Below are 21,384 nucleotides of genomic sequence, written 5' to 3' on the forward strand. Positions count from 1 at the left end.
ACATTTTACACGTAAAATAAGAAACGATTCCACTGCACTATCATTGAATGTCAAGACCGTAATACTTTTCCAGCAAAAAGAAAGAAAGAAAAGATACTGGGATTCAAAAGAAACTGGGTGTGTGCATCAATCGGTTCGGTTCGATTTTATATATTATCGGTTCGATTTATCGATTTTCAATTTTTAAATATGTTAAATCAATAACCAAACCAATAAGATATTTTTTATTGATTTTCAGTTTTTCGGTTTTTAGTCCTTAACGGTTTGGCTTTTGGTTTAACCAATAAAAAACTACTCATAAAATAGAAATAGTAGTAACTAACATGAAAAAAAAATCGAATCTTAGTTGCAACAAAAAATTCTACATAATGTGTTTTAATTTACAAGAATCTTCAAGTTTGAATTGTTAGGAGAAATTAAGAGTTTGTATAATTAAAATAATAGGTTTGTTAATTGGTAGAAATTAAAGAGAAATTAAGAGAAATATACAATAAGTTATATATATATATATATTGTTATTGGGTTATCGGTTACCCAATAATCCAATAACAATATATATATTCTTATTGGGTTATCGGTTTACCCAATAACCCAATAACAATAAACCGATAATATTTTTATCGGTTCGATTTTCGTGCACCCCTAAAAGAAACTGTATAGGCAATCCTAATTCATGCTCAATTGATCAACGCCCAATGCTCAATTGATCAAAGCCCAAGGCAAGGGTATCAAATATTCAAATGGACTGGTCAGATTATATTTGGATGAATGAAAGCCAAATTGAATTGGAGGTAGATTTATATTTGGTCATAAATATAAATTAGGGTTATTTAAATTTTTATGAGTAAATTAGAATGAAAAAAGTGAATCGCAAATTTTACTTATTTTTCAAATTCTGAAGTTCAACTCCGGAGAAAAGTAAATATTTTTCATGGCCAAAGACCTCCTTAAAAGGGGTCCAACCAAGGGGAAAGGACCCTGGCCATTCGGCCTAAGTAAAGATCAAATTAAATGTATCCAAGGATCCTTAGGAAATTTCATTCTTCGATTTGTTCTGTTTTAATTTGAAATACAAATGTGTTTTTCAACAAAATATTTCTGATAGAACAAATTATTCTTGTTTTTTGGTAACTAGGATAGTTATATATATTATAACAAAACACTACAGAGAGTGATTTGGTAGCGCTGTCACCATAGTATCTGCACCTTGTGCAATATTTACAGGCCATCCAATAGTAATTCCTAACATAGCATTACTAGGAGTATGTACAGAAGTACTAGGTGGTAAAGCTCCCACGGTCTTAACGCATCTAGTAGTAAAGTCTCCTCTTTTATTTGCATTCAAAACGTCCAGTTCTGGAGGAGGCGACCAAGAAGTAACAGCATCCGAGGCTGCAAAACTGGTAGATATATTGGATAGGTGTGAAGTAGAGATGGCTCGTCTTGCTAGGCTATCCGCTAGTCTATTTTGCTCTCTGTAGATATAAACGAGGTTCGGACTACCCAGCTGACGAAGAAGGAACCTGTAATCACATAAGAGCGATGAAAAGTTAGTATCTGATTCTGTGCTATTTAGCATAGTTGGAAGCTGCACAACATCTACATTGACTTGTAGTGGTTCCAGAGTATATTTCATAGCTAGCTGCAAGCCAATGAATAGAGCAAGAGTCTCTAACTCTGAAATGTCATGAATAATAGTAATGGCAGTAAAGCCTAGAATCCATTCACCCATGCTTGAACGAAAGACTCCCCCTAAACCTCCAATGTTCGAGTTTAAAGAAATGGTATCATCAGTGTTTAACATTAAATAACCCGTTGTAGGAGGATTCCATTTGACGTAAAGAACAAATTATTCTTCTTTTAAGGTGTAGAGTAAATAATCACAAAGCTTCGACGGCAATTCAAAATCTTCTTTTTTCGGTCGGGAATTCAAAATCTTAAAATACTTTCAATGCTAAGATTAAATGATGGATAAAATGAGCAGTCCAAATTAAGGTGTGTTTAGTATTTGAGAAAAATATTTTTAAATTTCTTTTATATTTGGTTAGTTAAATTTTTTAAAAATATATATTTTTTTTTTTGAAAAAACAAAATTATAAGTACGTATATATATAAAGACTTCACAATGGAATTTGGAAATATGGAAAACAAGTAGCATAAGTGACGGCAGTATGAAAAACACACATTAATTTTCATCGCTCCCATACTCCTATTCTCCACCCTCACCCCCATAATATTTATCTAAAATATATAAAATACTTTTAAAATAATAATATTTTCTATTTATGTATCAAACATTAGAAAATGAGTAAGAAACAGTCATTTTTATTTTCCAGTAAAACATGTTCCATTTAAACGAACCCTAACTTGGTATTGGAATAAATTCATCCGAGGAGCAACTTAACTAATCTCCTTTTTTAGTAATCCGAAGAATGATACCCGGGTGACTATTTGGATAATATCAAAATTACTTAGTTATTTAATGCTGTCACTAAAGGAAAAACACTAATCCAACGAAAATGTTTATCCAAAACAAACATTAGTCAAGATAAAGAAGAAGGGAAAAATAAATGGTCAGGATAAAGAATCTTAGACTTCGATTCGTCCCCCCCCAATAATTCACTTTCAATTTCCTTTTTTCTTTAAAAAAAAAAAAAAGAAGAAGAAGTCATGATTTGTAAAGATTTTTGTGGTAATAGTCTTTTAAGAGATGTAAATAGGAAGTGAACGTGTGTTGGGACTATTTTCAGAAAAAGCACAATATCACATATTCATACTAGTATTTCTTTGGCTAAAAATACGTGTCCGCTTCCTCTATTTTTACTTGAGAAAATGTTAACATTGGCCCAGGCTCAATCTGAGACTACGGCATCCGAGCCCATTTAATTTTCTTTATCAGTTTTTTATATTTTTTCATTTCATATTTTGAGTTGTAAATATAAAAGGACCATAGATGTTGCTAGAGACATAATAATAAAAAAGTCTTTGATATTTTTCTCTCTCTTCGTCTCTATAGCTCTAGAGTTTTCTCCATTGTTTTCAAGGCGATCTCAGCTGTGTGAGCTCTAACATGGTATCAGAGTAGGGATTCGTGATCCTCTTTCTCTCCTGCATCCTCCGATACTACCCTTGACGGGTTTTGTTGCCTTGCTCTCTTGCAATTTTCGAGTTTTGTAGCCAAAAATTTAGGGTTTCTTCCATCAGCAGTCGTTACATTTCAAAGCCTTGCTTCTTGAGGTCGCAAAGAAGGCAGTAATCGTTTTTTTTGTTACGACTTACATCATCGATAGAGATGTTCACATCTGTTTTTTTTATCTCATTTGTGAATTGTGATCTCATAGTTTATGTAATTTTGGCTGGATTTGACTTGATATTTCAGTATTTCGAAGTTGTGCTCCTATAGTTCATGTAAAACTATTATTTTCTGCATTTTGTTCATCTTACCTCTATGTTCTCGTAGTATATGTCCAAATTTGTTGAATTTTAGTGGTACATGTACATTTTGTTTTAGTCTCATAGACTATATGTTGACGACTACTGCAACTAGTACTGAGGGTTTCGATGAGTTCTCTATTTCTTCATCCTCTGTACCATCATCCTTAGGATAATTCCGGGACTTACTTGATTTCTCCACCGTTTGATGGGACTGGTTTTATGGTTTGAAGAAAGAACATGATGATTGCCTTGTCCGCTAAGAACAAACTAGGTCTGGTTACTGGGGATTTGGCTAAGCCTGCCCCCAATTCACCCTATTTTTCTTTCTATGAATGCTGTAACAATATGGTGATAGCTTGGATCACCAATTCTCTTTCCACTGACCTGCCCACTAGTGTTATGAGTTTTGACTTTGGCAAGGACATTTGGTCGGATATCAATGAAAGGTTTGGTCAATCTAATGGGACTAAGTACATACAAATCCAGAAAGAGATTAATGCAACCATCCAAGGGTCTTCAAACATTGCATCCCATTTTACTAGGTTGCGTGCCCTTTGGGATGAACTCAGTACATCTTATGTTGGTCCTGCATGTACTTGTGGAGCCTTAGGAAAATTCATGGAACAACAAAAATTGTTTCAGTTTCTTAGTGGGTTAAATGATGAATATTCTCTATGTAAGAGCAATTTACTGATGTTGCCCACTTTTCCTCCCCTTAGCAGCTCTTATGCTATGTTACAACATGTTGAGAAACAACAGGAATCATTGAACCCAATTCCTAGTTTCTCCAATGACTCAGCTGCCTTCAATACAATCTTTCACAACAGCTCATCTGGTCGTGGGTTTACTCAAAGGTTTTAAGTTGATCCTAAGAAATCCTCCATGACAAATGATGCTAGGAGAATCCATTCTTCAGGAGCCCCTTTCCAAACATTGGTTCTTCCACCCTTGTTTGTAAATGCTGCAAGAAATCTGGTCATTTAATTGACAAGTGTTACAAGCTCCATGGCTTTCCTTTAAATTTCAAGTTTACAAAAGGGAGAAAGTCTGCATCTCTTGTCCAATCTGATACCCCAAGTGCTGATCCTTCAACCTCCTCTGTGAAACTTGATGATGGGGTTTACAGATTAACCAAGGCCCAGTTCCAGCATTATCAACACCTGCAGTATCTACACAACTCTTCTTCTTGCAATCATACCACTTTCATTTCTCCATCTGAAGAGTTTGCAAATTATGCAGGTGTGCTTAATGATCCCAATATCATTACCACTGTTTTTCATGCATCTGTAGAAGCTACTCTAGGTGTAAATCCTTGGATAAGTGATTCTGGAGCAACTAATCACATGACTCCACATAAGCATCTTCTCCATGATCTTACCCCTTTAGTCCCACCTCTTTTAATCAGTCTTCCTAACGGGCATAAAGTCAAAGTCTTGTTTACTGGATCTTTACATTTGACACCATACATGACCTTGCACAATGTACTCTTAGTCCCTTATTTCCATTGCAACCTTATTTCCACACAAAAACCACTTTCTCAATTTCATTGTACTGCCATTTTCACCAACTCTAACTGTATATTACAGGGCCCTTCTCTGAAGAAACAGTTAGAAATTGGTAAAGCTGCACATGGATTGTACTATTTTACTTCTGCAAATTCCCTTATCCCATATGTCTCCTCCAGTGTTTTAGAATCTGCTACTTGTGGTTCATCCATGTATCATTCTGTTTCTCCTAGTTTGAATCAAAATGATTTGTTTTGGCATCAAAGACTTGGCCATATTCCTTGTCATAAAATGAAGTCTATTCATTTCTTATCTGGTAAGATATCTCCTACTCAATATTTTGTGTGTGATATTTGTCCTAAGGCTAAGCAACATAGACTCCCCTTCTCACCTAGTTCTACTCAATCTTCTTCCCCTTTCCAACTTGTCCATATTGATATTTGGGGTCCTTATCACAGTCAAACATATAACGGTTTTAAATATTTCTTAACTCTGGTTGATAATTTTACAAGGGTCACTTGGACTCACTTATTGTTTTCTAAGTTTGGTGTTTCTCCTGTCATTAAAGCCTTTGTTGTCATGGTCAAAGTCCACTTTCATACCTCTATTCAAGTCTTTAGATCAGATAATGCTTTCGAGTTGGGACAAAGTTTTGATCTCCAGTCATTTTTTGCACTTCATGGGATTCTTCACCAAACCACCATCTCTCACACTCCTCAGCAAAATGGTATTGTAGAAAGAAAACACAAACATCTCTTAGAGGTTTCCAGTGCTTTACTTTTTCAGTCAAAACTTTCATTAAAATATTGGGGTGAGTGTGTCTTGACTGCTACTTATTTGATAAATAGATTACCTTCTGTCTCTTTACATCATTCTTCCACTTTTGAGAAATTTCATGGTTGCCCCCCTCCATATGATCATTTGAAAAGATTTGGTTCTTTTGCCTATGCAACTTTTCCTCTATCTTCTAGAGACAAATTCCAACCCAGATCCATTCCATGTGTTTTCTTAGGTTACCCTTGTGGTAAGACGGGTTACAAACTTCTTAGCTTGTCCACCCATTCAGTTTTCTATTCCAAAGATGTGAAATTCTATGAACATGTTTTTCCTTTCACTACTTCTGCCCCTTCTCCTTCTCCCTTTCCTGCTCCTCCTCCTTATGTCTATTCTACTACTGTCTCCATACCTGTTGTCTCATCCCCTACACCTACTTCTTCCATCCATGTTCCACTTAGAAGAAGCACTAGACAACATGTTCCACCTTCTCATCTAGGTGATTACAGTTGTTCCTCTATTTTTCCACCACCTCCACTTCAAGTCAATTCCAAGGTTTCCAGTTCAGTTATACATTTGCATGAACCTCAGTATTACCAACAGGATGCTTCTATTCCTGCTTGGCAAGAGGACATGCTATAAGAATTTAAGGCTCTTGATCTCAATCATACATGAGACATTATTCCCCTACCTTCTAATAAGAAGGCTATTCCTTGTAAATGGGTGTACAAGATCAAATAAATAGCTGATGGCACTGTTGAGAGGTATAAGGCTAGATTAGTCATCATAGGTGATGTCCAAAGAGAAGGCATTGATTATCATGAGGCATTCTCACCGGTGGTCAAGCTCACCACTGTGAAGTGCCTCTTATCCCTTGCTGGCAAACATCAATGGACTGTTTTTTAACTGGATATCAACAATGCTTTCCTGCATAGGGACCTTCATGAGGATATCTACATGAAGATTCCCCCTGGACTTTAGGTCACTGCCACCTCTTCTTGTGCAACTCCTTTAGTTTGTAAACTCAGGAAGTCCATGTATGGCCTCAAACAAGCATCCAGGCAGTGATTTTCCAAGCTATCTGAAGCTCTGTTATCAAGAGGCTACATTGCCAGCAAAAATGACTACTCTTTGTTCACTAAATCTTTTAGGGATTCTTTGGTTATTTTGGTTGTTTATATGGATGATATTCTGTTGACTGGTTTTGATGTTTCTGAAATGACCAACCTCAAATCCTTTCTTGATCATCAATTCAAGATTAAGGACTTGGGTTTGGTCCATTATTTCTTGGGACTGGAAATTATTTCTCATGATACTGGATTCCTTATTCACCAACACAAGTATGCATCTGACTTGTTGGCTGAGTTCAGTTTTCTAACTACACCCCTATAGCGTCTTCCCTGGAACCTTCAGTCAAGTTGGTTCCTATTATGGATGATATTTTACCCGACCCATCTATTTTCAAGCGTCTAGTTGGGAAACTCAACTTCCTTCAACACAGTAGGCCTGATATATCTTTTGCTGTCCAATATCTTAGCCAGTTCTTGCAGGCTCCTTGTGCTGCTCATATGAAGGCTGACATTCATGTTCTTCGTTATCTTTTGAATGCTCCTTATCAAGGCATTTTCTTACCTGCTACATCTGATTTTTCCATTTGTGCTTATGCTGATTCTATTTCGTTTCGGAGGTCTGTTACTGGTTATTACATTGTTCTTGGTGATTGTCCTGTCTCTTGGAAAAGTAAAAAGCAACCTACAATTGCACTTTCCTCAGCTGAAGCTGAATATCATGCTTTGCATAAAGTGGTTGTTGAGGTTGTCTAGTTAACTAGATTATTTGCTGACATGGGTTTGATTATTTCTGCTCCTGTTCCTGTTTTTTGTGACAGCCAAGTTGTCTTACACATTGCCAAGAATCCGGTGTTCCATGAGCGTACAAAGCACATTGAGATCGATTGTCACTATGTCAGGGATTGCTTGTATGCCCAACTGATTTCTCTTCATCATATTTCTTCTGTTGCTCAACTTGCAGATATTATGACCAAGCCGCTGGTCCTCTTCATCACACTGTTTTACGCAAGCTGAGTGTGTTAACACCCTCCAGCTTGGGGGGGGGGGTGTTTTAACATTGGCCCAGGCCCAAGTTTTACACAGAGCCCATTTGAGACTACTGTACCCGAGCCCACTTAATTTTCTTTATCAGCATTTTATATTTTTCCATTTCATATTTTGAGTTGTAAATATAAAAGGACCATAGATGCTTCTAGAGACATAATAATAAAAAAGTCTCTGATATTTTTCTCTCTCTTCATCTCGATAGCTCTAAGATTTTCTCCATTGTTTTCAATGGCGATCTCAGCTGTGTGAGCTCTAACAGAAAATTCTGAATTCTCTCCTTTCTGCCAATACTTCCTGTAATTGCAAAGTAAGTTCTAAGTGTGATTTAATTTTATTTAAGTCTGTTCTACACTGGGGTTTGAAGTACCATCCATTTTATCCCGAGGGGGGAATACACTTAAACCTCAAGTATTAAGAGATGTTAAGTTTGTTAAGGACACATTGCGAATCCAGTAAACTCCAACATAATACTGTTTGATCTCATTTTTGCTTCTACTTTATTTAAAGTTTATACAATATTTATTTTTGAATACGACAAAGCGTAACATTTTGCAATTTCATTATACATTACAATTGTAAGTTCACATTCCTTATCATCTTTTTCCTTCTCCTTCTACACCAACTTTTATTCAATTCTCATATTTCCTTATCTGATTTCCGTAATCACAAATGAAAGTAAATGTTTTTTTTTTTCAAGCAATAAAAAAGGTATGGAGTCAAAGTCTTTTTCTTGTACTCCATATATAACTGAAAAATGCGTGGTCCACTTTTAAAAACTGTTAAAATGCCTTCATTGCATGATATCCAACCGTTGTTCATTCACATTATCTCCCTCACTTGGCTTTCCTCCAAACGTCACCTAAAACCAAAGTAATCCCCGCACCCCACCCCCACTCTTTAAATTAAAAATATCAGTAATCTCTACTATATAAGAAGACACTTGTTTTGTAGTCAGTGCTTACTAACATAACTCAAATTCCTTTTTAGCCTTTCTCACCCTTGTAGCCTTGTAGAATTTTGCTCTACTTTTTGGTATACTTTCCTTCTCTCTGTTTTCCTTTTTTTTTTTTTTTTTTGTGTGTGTGTGTATAAGTCTTTCTGGGATTGGTAATTAAAGGTTATTATTTGTTTTGCAGGGTGCTATTAATAAATTGAGAAGAAAAATGATGGGGTTTGAGAGACTAATGGTGAATTTGAAGACGAAATTGAGGAGGTCCTTTAAAATGAAGGAATCATACGACAAGATTGAGAAGAGTGAAAGCATGAGAGTGGAGATTAGGAGCAAGAAGGCTCGTAAGCTCATTGAACAGACTCTTAAAATTGCTGATTCCCCCAAATCCAGAAGCTATCCTTTCTAGTATACTCCTAATAATCTCTTTACTACCTTGTAATCACAAATTTCCTGTCATCTTTTATGATAAGAAATCAAACTAAATGCACAAGTTTAGTGGAATCTCTATCCTTTTCTCTTCTAACTTTCGTACACACGCACTCAAAAAAAAATAAAAATTGTTTGCTTTTAGACGTTTAGTGCTTGAAATTCATTGCTATACTTAGCTCCGGATCTTTCGAAAACAGTCTCTCTAACTTCCACGAGGTAATGGTAAGTTGTGCGCACAATCTACCCTCCCCAAACCAAGTGAGTTGTTGTTGTAGTATTTGAAATTCATTGATTCGATATGATTTCACGTTAAGTAATGGTATTAAAATGGAAAAGCACTCATAAGTTCTTCATTTTGTTCAAACTCGAAATCTTTGGTTCTATATATGTCAAGTTGTGTTAGTATAGATAATAGCGACTATTCACAGATTAGTTAACAAACATTCGTTGCATCTTTCTCTCTCAGTAGATTTAGAGCTTAGCACGTTTTGGTTACTTGGTTTGTCTGCCCTGTTTAAGACTGAAATCTGGCATTTGCACAGCCACTAATTTTTTTCACCTTCTTTTACTTTCGGGTAGAAAAGAGGAGTGAGTTTTATCAGTTGATATAACAAATATCTAATGTAACAACTCTTTTTCTTTCCCCTATTTTGGGTAAATGCATGGCACTTCATAGTATTTGAAGTTTTTAAGTTCTTTTAAAAAAAAAAAGTTCGGGTAAACATTTGTGTTTTTCCTTGAATTTGTTGGAAATTGAATTGCTGGTGATTTTCTAAAGTTTATCAGTTAAGAATGAATTTAGAAGATTTATTTAGTCATCAACCAATTTGGAATAGAAGTTATTGATTAATTGGACGATTGTATGTTGATACTTAATGGTAAGTGTCATTATATTTAATGAATCCATAAAATTCCCCATTATAATCTTTGTACTAGTCAACAACAAAAACATCCTATTCAGGCTTTGTACTAACCAACCTCAATCTTCGTAGTTATAAAAAAAAAGGCCCCACCTCAACCTTTGTAATCTTCTCTTACAAAGGAAAATTTATAAATGCATATGAATCTCCGGTAGATTAGCCTGCTTCTTACCAGATCTACTCGACTATCACTATTATTTAGGATCTACTATATAGAATAAACTAACACTGTTTAGTGGGACAGATCCAAGAAAAGAAAAAACAAAACAGAAGAAATTAGTTTAGTGTGGTATGCTGTGTCTTTATTGTTAAACTATTGCCTAGAATGAGATGTAATTAGCATGCAATAAGACAAATGATGAGTCATTGACAGATAAAGCAAGAAAAGAAGCTATAAAAACAATAAACTTGAAAATAAATTAAAAGCCATGCAAGTTTGGCTTTGTGCCTACTTTTGATGGTCAGCACAGCTAAATATTTTTTAGGCAAAAAGATGGTAAGCAGAGTACGGTAATGAATAGAAAGTGAGAGATCAAAGCACTACTTGTCTCTATGGTGATGTGGATACCGTCTGGACACATCCTCTGTGTCAGCTGGTGATATGTTTTCTTACATTTTTATTTTTCCCCCTCTTGGCATAAGATATGTTTCTTTTTTAAAGATATCCACCATAAATTAAAAAATTAAAATCATCCTTTTTTTTTTTCCGTAAATCATAATGACATTTGGTCAGCTATGTAAACAACAAGAACATAGTATAATCCACAATGTGAAATCTGAGGAGGATACAGCATACGAAAATTTTACCCCTAACTTAAAGATAGAAAGATTGTTTCCCATTAAAAAAGAAGGTCCAAAGTAGTTAAAAAGAAAAGCGAAAGTAAAAGCACAACAAAACATACTGAACAGTGACTTTAACAAAATAATACGATAATTTAAGTACAAGAAGATTGAAAATTGAAGAGAAAGAAACTACATGAGGAATACTGCGAGTACTATTATAAACGGTTATCAAGACTGTAGACACATGATTTTGACCCTCTCCGAGTTTAATATATATATATATATTTTTATATTAAATATTTATATTTGGTCCAGTATTATTTTAACTCTTATTTCATTTTTAATAAGTTTTAGTTGAAAATAAATAAATAAAGTTACATTATAAGATATTTTATTTTTATTTTTAAAATCATATAAAAAAATTTCAAAAAATATTTTCTTTTAATTTAGATTTTTATAAATAAGCTAGTGATTTTATTTTCTCTTAATTATATTTTATTTTAAGATAGTTATATTTTTATTTATATTTTTCATAAGTATAAAAATTAATTAGTTAATATTCTTTTATTATTATTATTATTATTATTATTTATTTTATATATAATTTATTTATTTATTATAAGAAAAAAAAAGAAGGAGATCATTATCCTAAAATATATATATATATATATTTCAAAATTTGAATCCTAAACTACCCTAACTACTCCCCCAAAATCCTCCTATAAGGACTCCCACTCTTAGACTATTAGACGTACTATTTTCACACTGTACATGAATCTACAGACACTGAACAAAAAAATAAAAAATCAGACACTGAAAAAAATCAATAAAAAAAAAACGAGAACTTTTTTTTTATGCTCCTCATCTATTGTTGATTTTGAACTTCGTTCGCGAAGGAACCGGACTTTTGACGGGCCAACCCTTTTTTATGCGCCGCTTTACCCTGAAAGGAAAATGAGCTTTGCTCCTCTGGGCGCTAGGCGCTCCCGTGGTTCGTGAGAAGGAAAAAGGGTGTTGCATCTGGCACGAGATGATAAAGAGAGAGCTTCGTCTATCGATGAACAGCGGATTGACGGAGCTCTTGGCATTGCTTTATTTTTCTCCCCTTTTCTATCAGCGAGTTCCGACCCTTTTGTTCGAAATTTCTTCGTTTGTATTGAACCGCTTGCAGAATCAAATCCTGTTCCACAAGATCCTATTTCAGCTATACATCCTCCTTGCATTTATGCCGGAGACGTCGCCAGTGCTATGGGCTTTGGCTTATGTAGATCAAAAATGATGAATGGGATTGTGGCACTCCACTCGACGCCAATGCGGAAGGATGCCGCCGAAAAGAATGGAACACTTTCGCTCTGTTGGATGCGTCGGATCCCGTATAACAAGCGAGCTCTTTACCCTCAAATTCAAACATGTGGGGGCAAAATGCTATCCTGCTTTATTGTTACGTAGCAATCGAAGCCTGCTTATGTTGCTTCGGCGGTGCTTTTTTGCCCTCTCTTCGCTCTGGACAGGAGCGCTAGTGGACACGGGGAGGGAGCAGGCGAAGCGTGTCGTTCGTAGTGGAAAGAAAGATACCACTGCTTCGTCTTTTTGTTGGACCGCCGACGCGAACACAATGGTCTCTGACCAGGACCAAGAACTAATTCGAATTTGGATCTTGACATGTCGATGGTTTTTAACCGTAGGCATTTTGCCAGGAAGTTGGTGGGCTTATCATGAATTAAGTCGGGGTGGCTGGTGGTTTCGAAATCCCGTAGAAAATGCTTCTTTTATGCCTCGGGTATTAGCCACAGCGCATATTCATTCAGTAATTCTACCCCTTCTTCATTCTTGGACCTCGTTTCTTAATATTGTTACTTTTCCATGCTGTGTCTCAGGAACCTTTTCAATACGGTCCGGATTGCTAGCTCCCGTTCATAGTTTTGCTGCAGATGATACACGAGGAATCTTTTTATGGCGGTTCTTCCTTCTAATGACCGACATATTTATAATTCTTTTCTCCCAGATGAAGCAGCAGGCATCGGTACGTAGAACCTATAAAAAAGGAGATGGTTGTGGCGCGAAGTACTTTTGTGCACCTACGTCATTCGGCTCGCGCGCAGAAGGTGGGGCTCATAGTCTTTCAGGCCTGCTCTGGGGGCTTCTAGTACCGATATGAGTAGTGCGTGTGTCCAAATATGTTCTCGCAAGGCCGGAAGGAGCGCACGCCGAGTTAGATAGAGCAAAGGAGGGTCCTGTCAAGTCAGTCCGCTAACGCCTTATCTTCCTATTTATAAGCCACAACCTACTTCGACGTTTCCAATTTACCATAGAGGAATTGCTTCCTGCGTCTGCAGCCGTTGCAGCTAAACTAACGGAGGAAGAAGGAGGGGAAGGGTGGCGGACATCAAATGGATTAGAGTTTTCAAAAAACTAAAAGAGGTTCAGTTCCTCTTTGATGTGGTTAAGGCAAGAGATAGATATCAGAGAATAAATTCTAAGGTAAGACTTGTTTTTTCTTAGGTCATCGGGTAAAGTTTAATAGTTTCAAGCTAAACGTACTAAATCAATTAGTTTATTACTATTGGAAAATTCAATTCATTTCTTGAAAATATTTCCTACTCATATTAGTTATCTACAATAAAAGTAAAAGTAAGGTCTCCGCTTTTTTCAAGGAAAGTCTCAGTGCGTAAAGAGTCCTCATACAAGAAAACAGCCAGTGCCGTAGTCAGCCAGGTGAGTAACGAACAGGCCGTAGGGAGGCCCCTTTCCCAATCAAAGTCTTTCGCCCCTAATCTGCATCCGAATATGGAGTAAGGATGAAATGAAATGAAGGAGTGGAGTAGTAAAGAAACTACGATGAAGTGTATCAACAACATATTCCAAAATATGCTTAACAACAACAAGATGAATGCCAAGGTCTTACATGACGCGCTTAAATCGCTCTTTGCTATAGCTCGAAAAAAGGCCAAACCAACCCATGAAAGTAAGAAAGAAGGAAAGAACTAAATCCAATGTTATTGATTTACCGCGTAAGGATTTGCGCTCTCCAAGCAAGCATTAAGATCCTCTGTTCAATGGCATTAAGATCAAACATATAAGATGCACCCACAGATACTGTCACAGCTAATTTAAGTGCTAGTCTAGTAACTATGGTTATTGATTCAATTATCGGTCCTTTATCTTCAGTTAGAAGACCCTCAAGGCTGACTTCTTTTTGTTACCATGCTTCTACCCAAAGGTGATTAGTTACCAATGAAGACATGAATCATCGAATTGAATCTATACAATTTCTAAATTTTGACAGCTGGCGGACGTATAACTAGCGTTCGCAGTCAACCTTACTTCGGTACAAAGGATTGATGTGTCACGTTCCTAACCATAGGATTGCTCCACTAGAAAGGTCGGGCATTCATTACTACGTATATAATTACCAGCATCTCCGCTTTCCCTGCTCTGATATAAGTTGACATTCTTAAAGTTGAGAGTAAAGTATAAGTAAAATGTCAGAGATTGCCTTCTCTTCTAGAGTCACTCTCTTCATTTATTCAATGCTTTGGAAGAAGAGGAGCAGCAAACAAAGAGAGAACTTGGCATTGGCTCAGTTCATGCTACGATGTTGTCTCCCTATCTATTGGTTGGAGCAAGGATGAGACCCTACAGTCTCTATCCAGTGCTCTTCCATCTCGATATCAGTATAAGTATCAATCTCTTTCCTTTTCTGTGTATGAGTTGAATTTTGAGTAATCGATGAGACTAGTAAGGATTCTCCAATAGGTATAACCCTTGTCTTTGTTCTTTTTTAAATGCTTGCAGGACTTCTTTCAATGTCAATGCTTCGGGTACTACTAGGCACAACATAGCGAGAAGTCGTTTTGCTCTGTTCATCTATCCCTAACAATAACAAGCAAGAGGGGGTGCTAAATTTCAAATTCGTAGTGATCTCTGTTGATGTATATAGTGCGCACGTTAGGTAACTTGACTCATTTCCATCGACGAAATGAATCAATCTCGGCATGTCACGAATTCATGTTGTCCACGACTCTATCTGGGTTAGTCCAGGTTCGTTATCAAGTTCCAGTTCCAATTTCGATTTTCATGTATATTGATGTGATTGTTCCACAAGTCGACATGAAACTAACTTGCTAGCATGGAATTGCAACAATAAGGAATGAAGTTCCGGTTGCAGTAGATGTCTCAAAGATAGACTTGAAGCATGCTTCAAGTGGGAACTGTCTCATCCATCTGAACAGGACAACTGAATGAATGTCGCTGACCAGTGTGACCGGTCGATTAGTGGCCATGATTAAGACACACATAAACCGAGCTATTCACGGGAAAAAAAGGTCAGAGGGCCATATTGGAATCGTGGCCATCAACAAGCACTATATCTTCCTTATTATAGGGATAATTGAAAGAAAACTTAGTGAATATTGTTACTCTTACTTGATTACGGTGGGCAGGTTGTTGTATTCACTAGTGGATGGCGCTTGGACATACAGAGGGAATAGGTGATTCATCGAGTTGGAACTCTATTCACTACGGTGAGACCAACTCCAGCCAGTATCCTAGCGGAATGTGGCACCGGTTCATTTCATGGGAACACCTACATCCATAGCGGCGAGCAAGTACTCTCTTGTTCCAATGTATGCGACCCAATTCACTGCTATGAGAGGACCAATCCTCTCATTATTAAGGGTGAATCAAATCCACACATCGCACGTTATTGGACCTTCTTTAGCCCCAATTGTCCTGTAACGAATATGAAATACATACTCATACCAAACAACACGTGTTAGAACATGCTGATTCACCAAGCAAGAGATGTCATCTGCCCGTTGGAAAAAAGCCGGGACTCATGCAAACTAAAAAGCGCCCTTACGCTCTAGTTTGATCGGGGGGGCCGCAACTAAGATCAGAGGGATAAAATTTCCCGTTATCGGAACAAATATTTTATTTCCATGGTTCCTCACTTGTTTTTTACTTTCTTTTTTACGAAATGCAATTTCGGACGACCAGAGCGGAAAACCTCTGTCGACAATTGGAGAAGGAGAAAGCCAATCCTACGGGCCTAGAACTGTGATGAATAAAGTAAGAATTTCGGGCTAGGGCCTGAGAATTTACATCTAGGTGCTTGTCTAGTTCCCGGTGAGACCGTTGACTTTGCGATGGCTCGAGGTCGGGCATTCTTTGCTTGATACCCATTAGATACTTCGCCTTCTAGTTAGATTTAAGGTTAGTAAGAAGTTAGAAAGACTATCAATGGCAGCATAGAAAGGTCAGTCATCAATCGGACTTCTCACCCGATCAGTCCTCTCTCTTCCTTCATACAATCTTATCCATTTCAGTAATAGTTGGAGTCAAAGTTTCGACTTTATCCCATTAATAACATCCCATTAATAACCCTTTGTAGAACTACTAAAGAAACTGAAAGCAAGATCTAGCAAGTCAGCACCAGCGCTAGCGTAGGGGTTAACCAATAAAAGAACTTGTAATTGAGCCCTCGGCGTATGAGAAGACCAGGGTGAAGACAGTAGAGAAAGACTTTTTATTACGTTATCCAGAATGCGATGCCGCAAGGCAAGAAAGTAGCAATCGACTTTCAATCCTATGATTTTACTCGAATAGCTAATGTCAGAGTAGCAGATAATTTTAGCAGAAGCTGCTTTCCCCGGATGCGGAATTGAAAGAACCATGCCTTTTTTCTTATAAAAGCCTCGTCATCAACTCTCTGTCTTTCGAACCCACCTCACCGAGCTTAACGCCCTGGAGTCGCTCTGGAATCGAGTTAGTGAAGATACCAAAAGCTAATCTTCTTTTTGATAGTAAGAGATAGAAATGCGGCAAATCGAGAAAGAGCTTATTAGCTTATTTCAAATTCGAGTCTAAGTTATTGAAATCTTTATTTTCTTATCCCAAATTGGCATATCTGTCCTTTGCGCCTTCTATATGTAATTTTCCCTTATTTAGAAATTGCATATAATATAGAAATAAAGATGATTCGCTTTTTTTTTATCTTTCGTCAGCCTTTCGTGGAGATCGAATCCTCTTGTCCTCTCAACTCATATTTCCCACGTAGTTCGTCGGTTAAACCAATGATTCTCTTCTCAAAGTCAAAGCAATGAAAGAACCACCCCTTCCAGTTTTTTGTACTGTCAGATAGAAAGCAAATTAGACCCCCAAGAGTCCTTCTTTACCAGAACTACTCTGGCTTATACTTCTCTCGTGGCCTATCTGCCCTCTATTGCATTCCTGCATTTCGCATCTTTTAGTCAGTGGCATAGGGACCTCTGTCTTTCTTCTCCTATTCGAAGACCCTTGGCTGAAAGAGACATCGAGGATCAAGAAAGATATAAAGAACAGGTCTCAACTCCACTACAAGAATATTGGTTGCTCTCTACTTCCTCATTCTCATCCTCAGATTCTTCCTATACCATTACTTGAGGTATTGAGGTTGAACTGACGTTTTTCCCACGTAGTTAATCAAACTTCAAGGAATATTGATCACAGCTGAGTCTGAGCACTTCTTCAATTTACTAAGATATCCAGTCTCAAATTCTAAGGTGTGGACCAGGAAATGCTCTTTGAATCATGAAGTTTGAGGGTTTGGGATCAATGCAGTGAATGGTGGTGGGTCTGGTTGTTTCGGGGACAGCTTTTTGGTACGGCTATTGGCCTTCTAGCTAAGTCACAGGATCTACTTGGAATTGGCTGTCAGTGAATCCCAAGTATGAAGTAGATAGAGGAAAGAAAATCTCATTCATGTCGAAGGTACATCTGAGATCTTTCTTCCAAGCAACTATGACATAGATAGACAGATGCGAGTGTACTTCAGGAAACTAGCAAGCCTTGCCATTCGGATGAAAGGAATACCATCCTAATGAAAGCCTGATTCTTCCCTTATCAATGTTTGAGATGCTTAGTTGTGCCAATTTCCCAAGTTGACAATATGACTTTTATGCCTGGTGGCAACTCGGATCTTATGTTCTTTAGATGCCCAGCTTATCTGCCAGTTGTCTTGCTATAAAAGGAAGAGGTTAGTTCACAACTCTGAAAGCCGAAGACGAAAGGCAAGAAAGGGTACCATTTATTTGGAAACTTGAAACTTGTCGGTTTCCAAGCGAAACTCGATGCTACTTTAACACAAGGGCCGATGTCCATCATTGAAAGTGGCATCTCTGTTTGTGCACATTGGAGAAAGTGCTCTGCTAGTGAAATCGGTCCATTGACACCTATAATTGTTTCAACCAAGGCCGAGCACTCTTCTCGAATTTTTAGATGCACTCTCGCTTTAAGTAGATTCAACCTCTATGTGGAAAACTTTCTTATTGCGAAATGAATAGCATTCTAGAAGCTCTCACTCAAACAAGGGCTTCCTATACTGTACTAAACAGAATCAGTGGACATAGAGCTTGTCCCCCTCCTGACGTTCCCCTAGCGGGGGAACTATCAATAGCGATTGTTGCTCTTAATGCCTGGTTCCGCTCAACTCTCCCTTCAGAGCTACCCTTGCCTGAAAGCGAAAGAGGTAGCTTACTAACCTACTGGAGTAAGTAGTCTTGTCCGAAAGCCTCAGGCGAAAAGACAGCAACAAAATAACAAGGTTCTGAAAGAAAGACAGGCCTTAAGGCAACTAAAGCTAGGAAGGTAGGTTAAAGTGACTAGTCTTTCTTATCCGAAAGCAAGCAAGACAACAAGGGAGGTTTTAGGCAACTCGCTGGTTTCGAGATGGGTTTTCTTGCAGGTGTCTCCACTTGTTTTCCTATTCAAATTCTGGTTCAAATTGAAGAAAATTCAGATTCTTATTGCCACTACATAGCATATACTGGTTAAAAGATTAAATGGTTCATTTTTCTTAACTTTAGATGAGTTAGGTTCTTTACGCAAAGAAGCCAGCGAAAAACGCACACGAAGATTCTAAATAATATGTGAAAATAGAATCCTCGACAAGATGTTTATCAGAGAGATTTTGTTATGGGATACAATTAAAGGGCTCATAAAATTCAAAACTTGAGAAGTAAGGGAATATCGATGGCCTTTGTTGAACAGAGAGCGAACGGACGGCAAGTGACTTTGATATCATGTTGGCCTTTACTTTAGCTACTAATAAGGGGGTTGGGGTTTGACAAAAAAAGACTGGGGCTTCGTTTAGCTGCCTATGTAGTAAGAAAAACTCTGAGTTTGACGTTGAATAGCATAGTGAGTTCATCACCAGTGGCATAAGCAGAGGAGGCATATGGGGTGGGGAGAAAGGCAATTTACCTCACTTCCTACAATTCCAGTTAAACCCGCAACAAAGCCAGCGTTGCTTTCGTGGGATCAACTGCTCGTTTTTTATATAGAACTGGATAATCAAAAACTGCGTCTCTTTTTTTTTAGAATCGAGCGAGATGATATGCTGAAACGGGTGCTAGCTTGAAAACCGCCGCAGAACGAAGCAAGGCTGTCGGTTGAGGCCTCATCGGGCTATCATAAAGCAGTCTCTCAACAATCAGTATTTCTTATGAATAGTAAGGCACTTAGGTAGAACTTATCGACGACAAAAAAGATGAGGTTTCTGTTGGAGGGTCCCTGACGCCTCGAGTCAAATGGAATTGAAAACACTTTTTTATATTTCAAGGTGGAATCTCGAAAGTGCCGCTAGTCGGTTTAATCATGGAACGTCCAAAAAGCCTGGTCAAATGCGATCATTATTATTAGAAAAAGATGCCCTAGAACATGATATTGAATTGAGTGGGAGGTCCCTTTCTTTCCTACTACTGAACCCGGAAATTGTGTAGATTGCTTTTCTTAGGATTCCCTAAGTAACCAAACCAATCCCTGTCATTTCACACGAAAAATGGTCTGTTTTGAGCGTTTGAAGTAGACGAACAATCAGCGTACGTAATCAAGTTTCATGTCATCATGTCTTTCTGCCCAGCAGCGCTGGAAACCGCTTTCATGCGTCTTGGTTGTTGGTGGAGAAGAAAACCCGTCTGAAAACAAAGATTCTATTTTCAATACTTTCAAAGGCTTGAAGGAGTGTAGCCTTATTCAAAAGAAATTGATAGGATTTCCTCTCTCCGATTATCTCCTATAATAAAATAAGAGGTAAGAAGCAAGGAAGACTGTTTATGAATAGCCCTTTTCAGTTCCAATGCGCGGAATCGAAAAAAAGACTATCTTTCTTTCGAGGTCATAGATCAAAGAATTCCTTCTTTCAAGCTTCCTTACAGGCAGAAGAGTTAGCAAAGGTACAGACAGCCCGATCTAGCCAGTGAGCAAGCATGTCCGCTATCGATTCAATATCTCTCTTAACACCCAGAAAATTATATGCCTCTATAGTAGCCTGCAACGGAATGCAGCTATTTTTGATGAATAACTGTGTTAGCTAGGCCACCTGCCTGATCAAGGTTTCCATCCGAACTAGTGCCTTAAGCAAGAAAGCAAATGAAATTTTGTGGTATGGTATCGTATATAAGAGAAAGCTTGCCTTTAGCAGTGATCTTTTGCCTTTATCGAGTAGATATAAAACAAGCTTACTTACTAATAAAGCGGCAAGAAGCACCTTCTTTCTAATCTCAAAGTCAACTTTCTCTCCTTTTACTAGTAGTTAAGTGTTCATTGTTGTTCGGATCTTGACCGAATCCGAGCTTCCCAAGCTCTATGCTGTTAGGAAACTCTACAAGGGTCTTACCACCTTCTTGATTGACTAAATTTGAGTCTTTGGAGTACTTTAGGATTATATTCCGCGTCGAGGATTTGTGCTTGTGGGCCGGGGTGAGTATTGCAGACCAGCGGATCTAGTGGTCGACAATCGTTCGGACTTGGTAAAGGTTGTCGTAACACCTGTAGTAGGACAAAGGACTTATCGCGATGCCCACGGACCAATTTACGATGTCTCCGTCGCTGACGTTCGTCAAGCAAGCCACGTGGATTGGCCAGGGTCTTCTTCGGATAATGAGACCTCGATCTCGAAGCCTTCGAAGTATCTTTTTGATAGGTGCCTCTATTTGTATAGGGAATTCGCTACTGATAGATCTCGACCAGTGTCCCCCTTCTTCCCCCACCGCCTTCTGACCCGCAGGAGTATACAATGACAATGTCGGGGCATGAGTGCCCGATCGTGAGATTACTTGTTGAACGTCCGATGGCACCTTGCTCCGACCTAAGCTATGCAACAATGAGATCTTCCTTGGATCTTGTCGTATGTGCTTGACGGCCCCCCATAAGACGCTCACTTGGGGACTTCTTACTCCAGCTGTTCCAAGAGTCTCCGCTAGTTGAACCGCGTCCAGTAGACTCCCTCTTCCGCTCATCCCCTTCGTCAGTTCTTCGATCGGGATACTATTACCTAGGTTCCTAAACTTAGAATAGATGGCGGAGCGTAGGTGGCAAACAGTTATATGGATATGGTGCTTTACCCGTAGACGCTTCTCCAGCTCTCGCAAGAATTGTATGGGAGTCGCCCTCGGAGGGACTTCCCGAATGACCGTACCGAGGAATTCTAC

General features: G+C 38.0%; 2 protein-coding genes, 1 long non-coding RNA gene and 1 pseudogene across 3 annotated transcripts; 2 read left to right on the forward strand and 2 right to left on the reverse strand.

Moving 5' to 3' along the window:
- The first annotated feature begins 8,424 nt into the window (after positions 1 to 8,424).
- LOC107855473 lies at positions 8,425 to 9,284 on the forward strand. Its single transcript, XR_001670266.2, has 2 exons — positions 8,425 to 8,863; positions 8,968 to 9,284. It is a non-coding gene; the product is annotated as an uncharacterized LOC107855473 (long non-coding RNA).
- Positions 9,285 to 11,765: 2,481 nt separating this feature from the next.
- LOC124896100 lies at positions 11,766 to 13,133 on the reverse strand. The gene has a single exon (XM_047407433.1). The coding sequence runs from the start codon at positions 12,136 to 12,138 to the stop codon at positions 11,854 to 11,856; it is 285 nt and encodes a 94-aa protein (XP_047263389.1). The 5' UTR covers positions 12,139 to 13,133; the 3' UTR covers positions 11,766 to 11,853.
- Positions 12,198 to 13,073, forward strand: LOC124896099 (cytochrome c biogenesis CcmF N-terminal-like mitochondrial protein 2). Its single transcript, XM_047407432.1, has one exon. The coding sequence runs from the start codon at positions 12,198 to 12,200 to the stop codon at positions 13,071 to 13,073; it is 876 nt and encodes a 291-aa protein (XP_047263388.1).
- Positions 13,134 to 20,566: 7,433 nt separating the features above from the next.
- Positions 20,567 to 21,384, reverse strand: part of LOC107855469 — a 4,932-nt pseudogene continuing 4,114 nt past the window's right edge.

Source organism: Capsicum annuum, chromosome 2, assembly GCF_002878395.1.
Source record: "Capsicum annuum cultivar UCD-10X-F1 chromosome 2, UCD10Xv1.1, whole genome shotgun sequence".
In the NCBI taxonomy this organism is placed as follows: Eukaryota; Viridiplantae; Streptophyta; class Magnoliopsida; order Solanales; family Solanaceae; genus Capsicum; species Capsicum annuum.

What these genes read in the sequence shown, in the direction of transcription:
- LOC124896100 (XM_047407433.1), bottom strand. Translation starts at nt 12,138, where the DNA reads ATGCAAGGAGGATGTATAGCTGAAATAGGATCTTGTGGAACAGGATTT.
- LOC124896099 (XM_047407432.1), top strand. Translation starts at nt 12,198, where the DNA reads ATGGGATTGTGGCACTCCACTCGACGCCAATGCGGAAGGATGCCGCCG.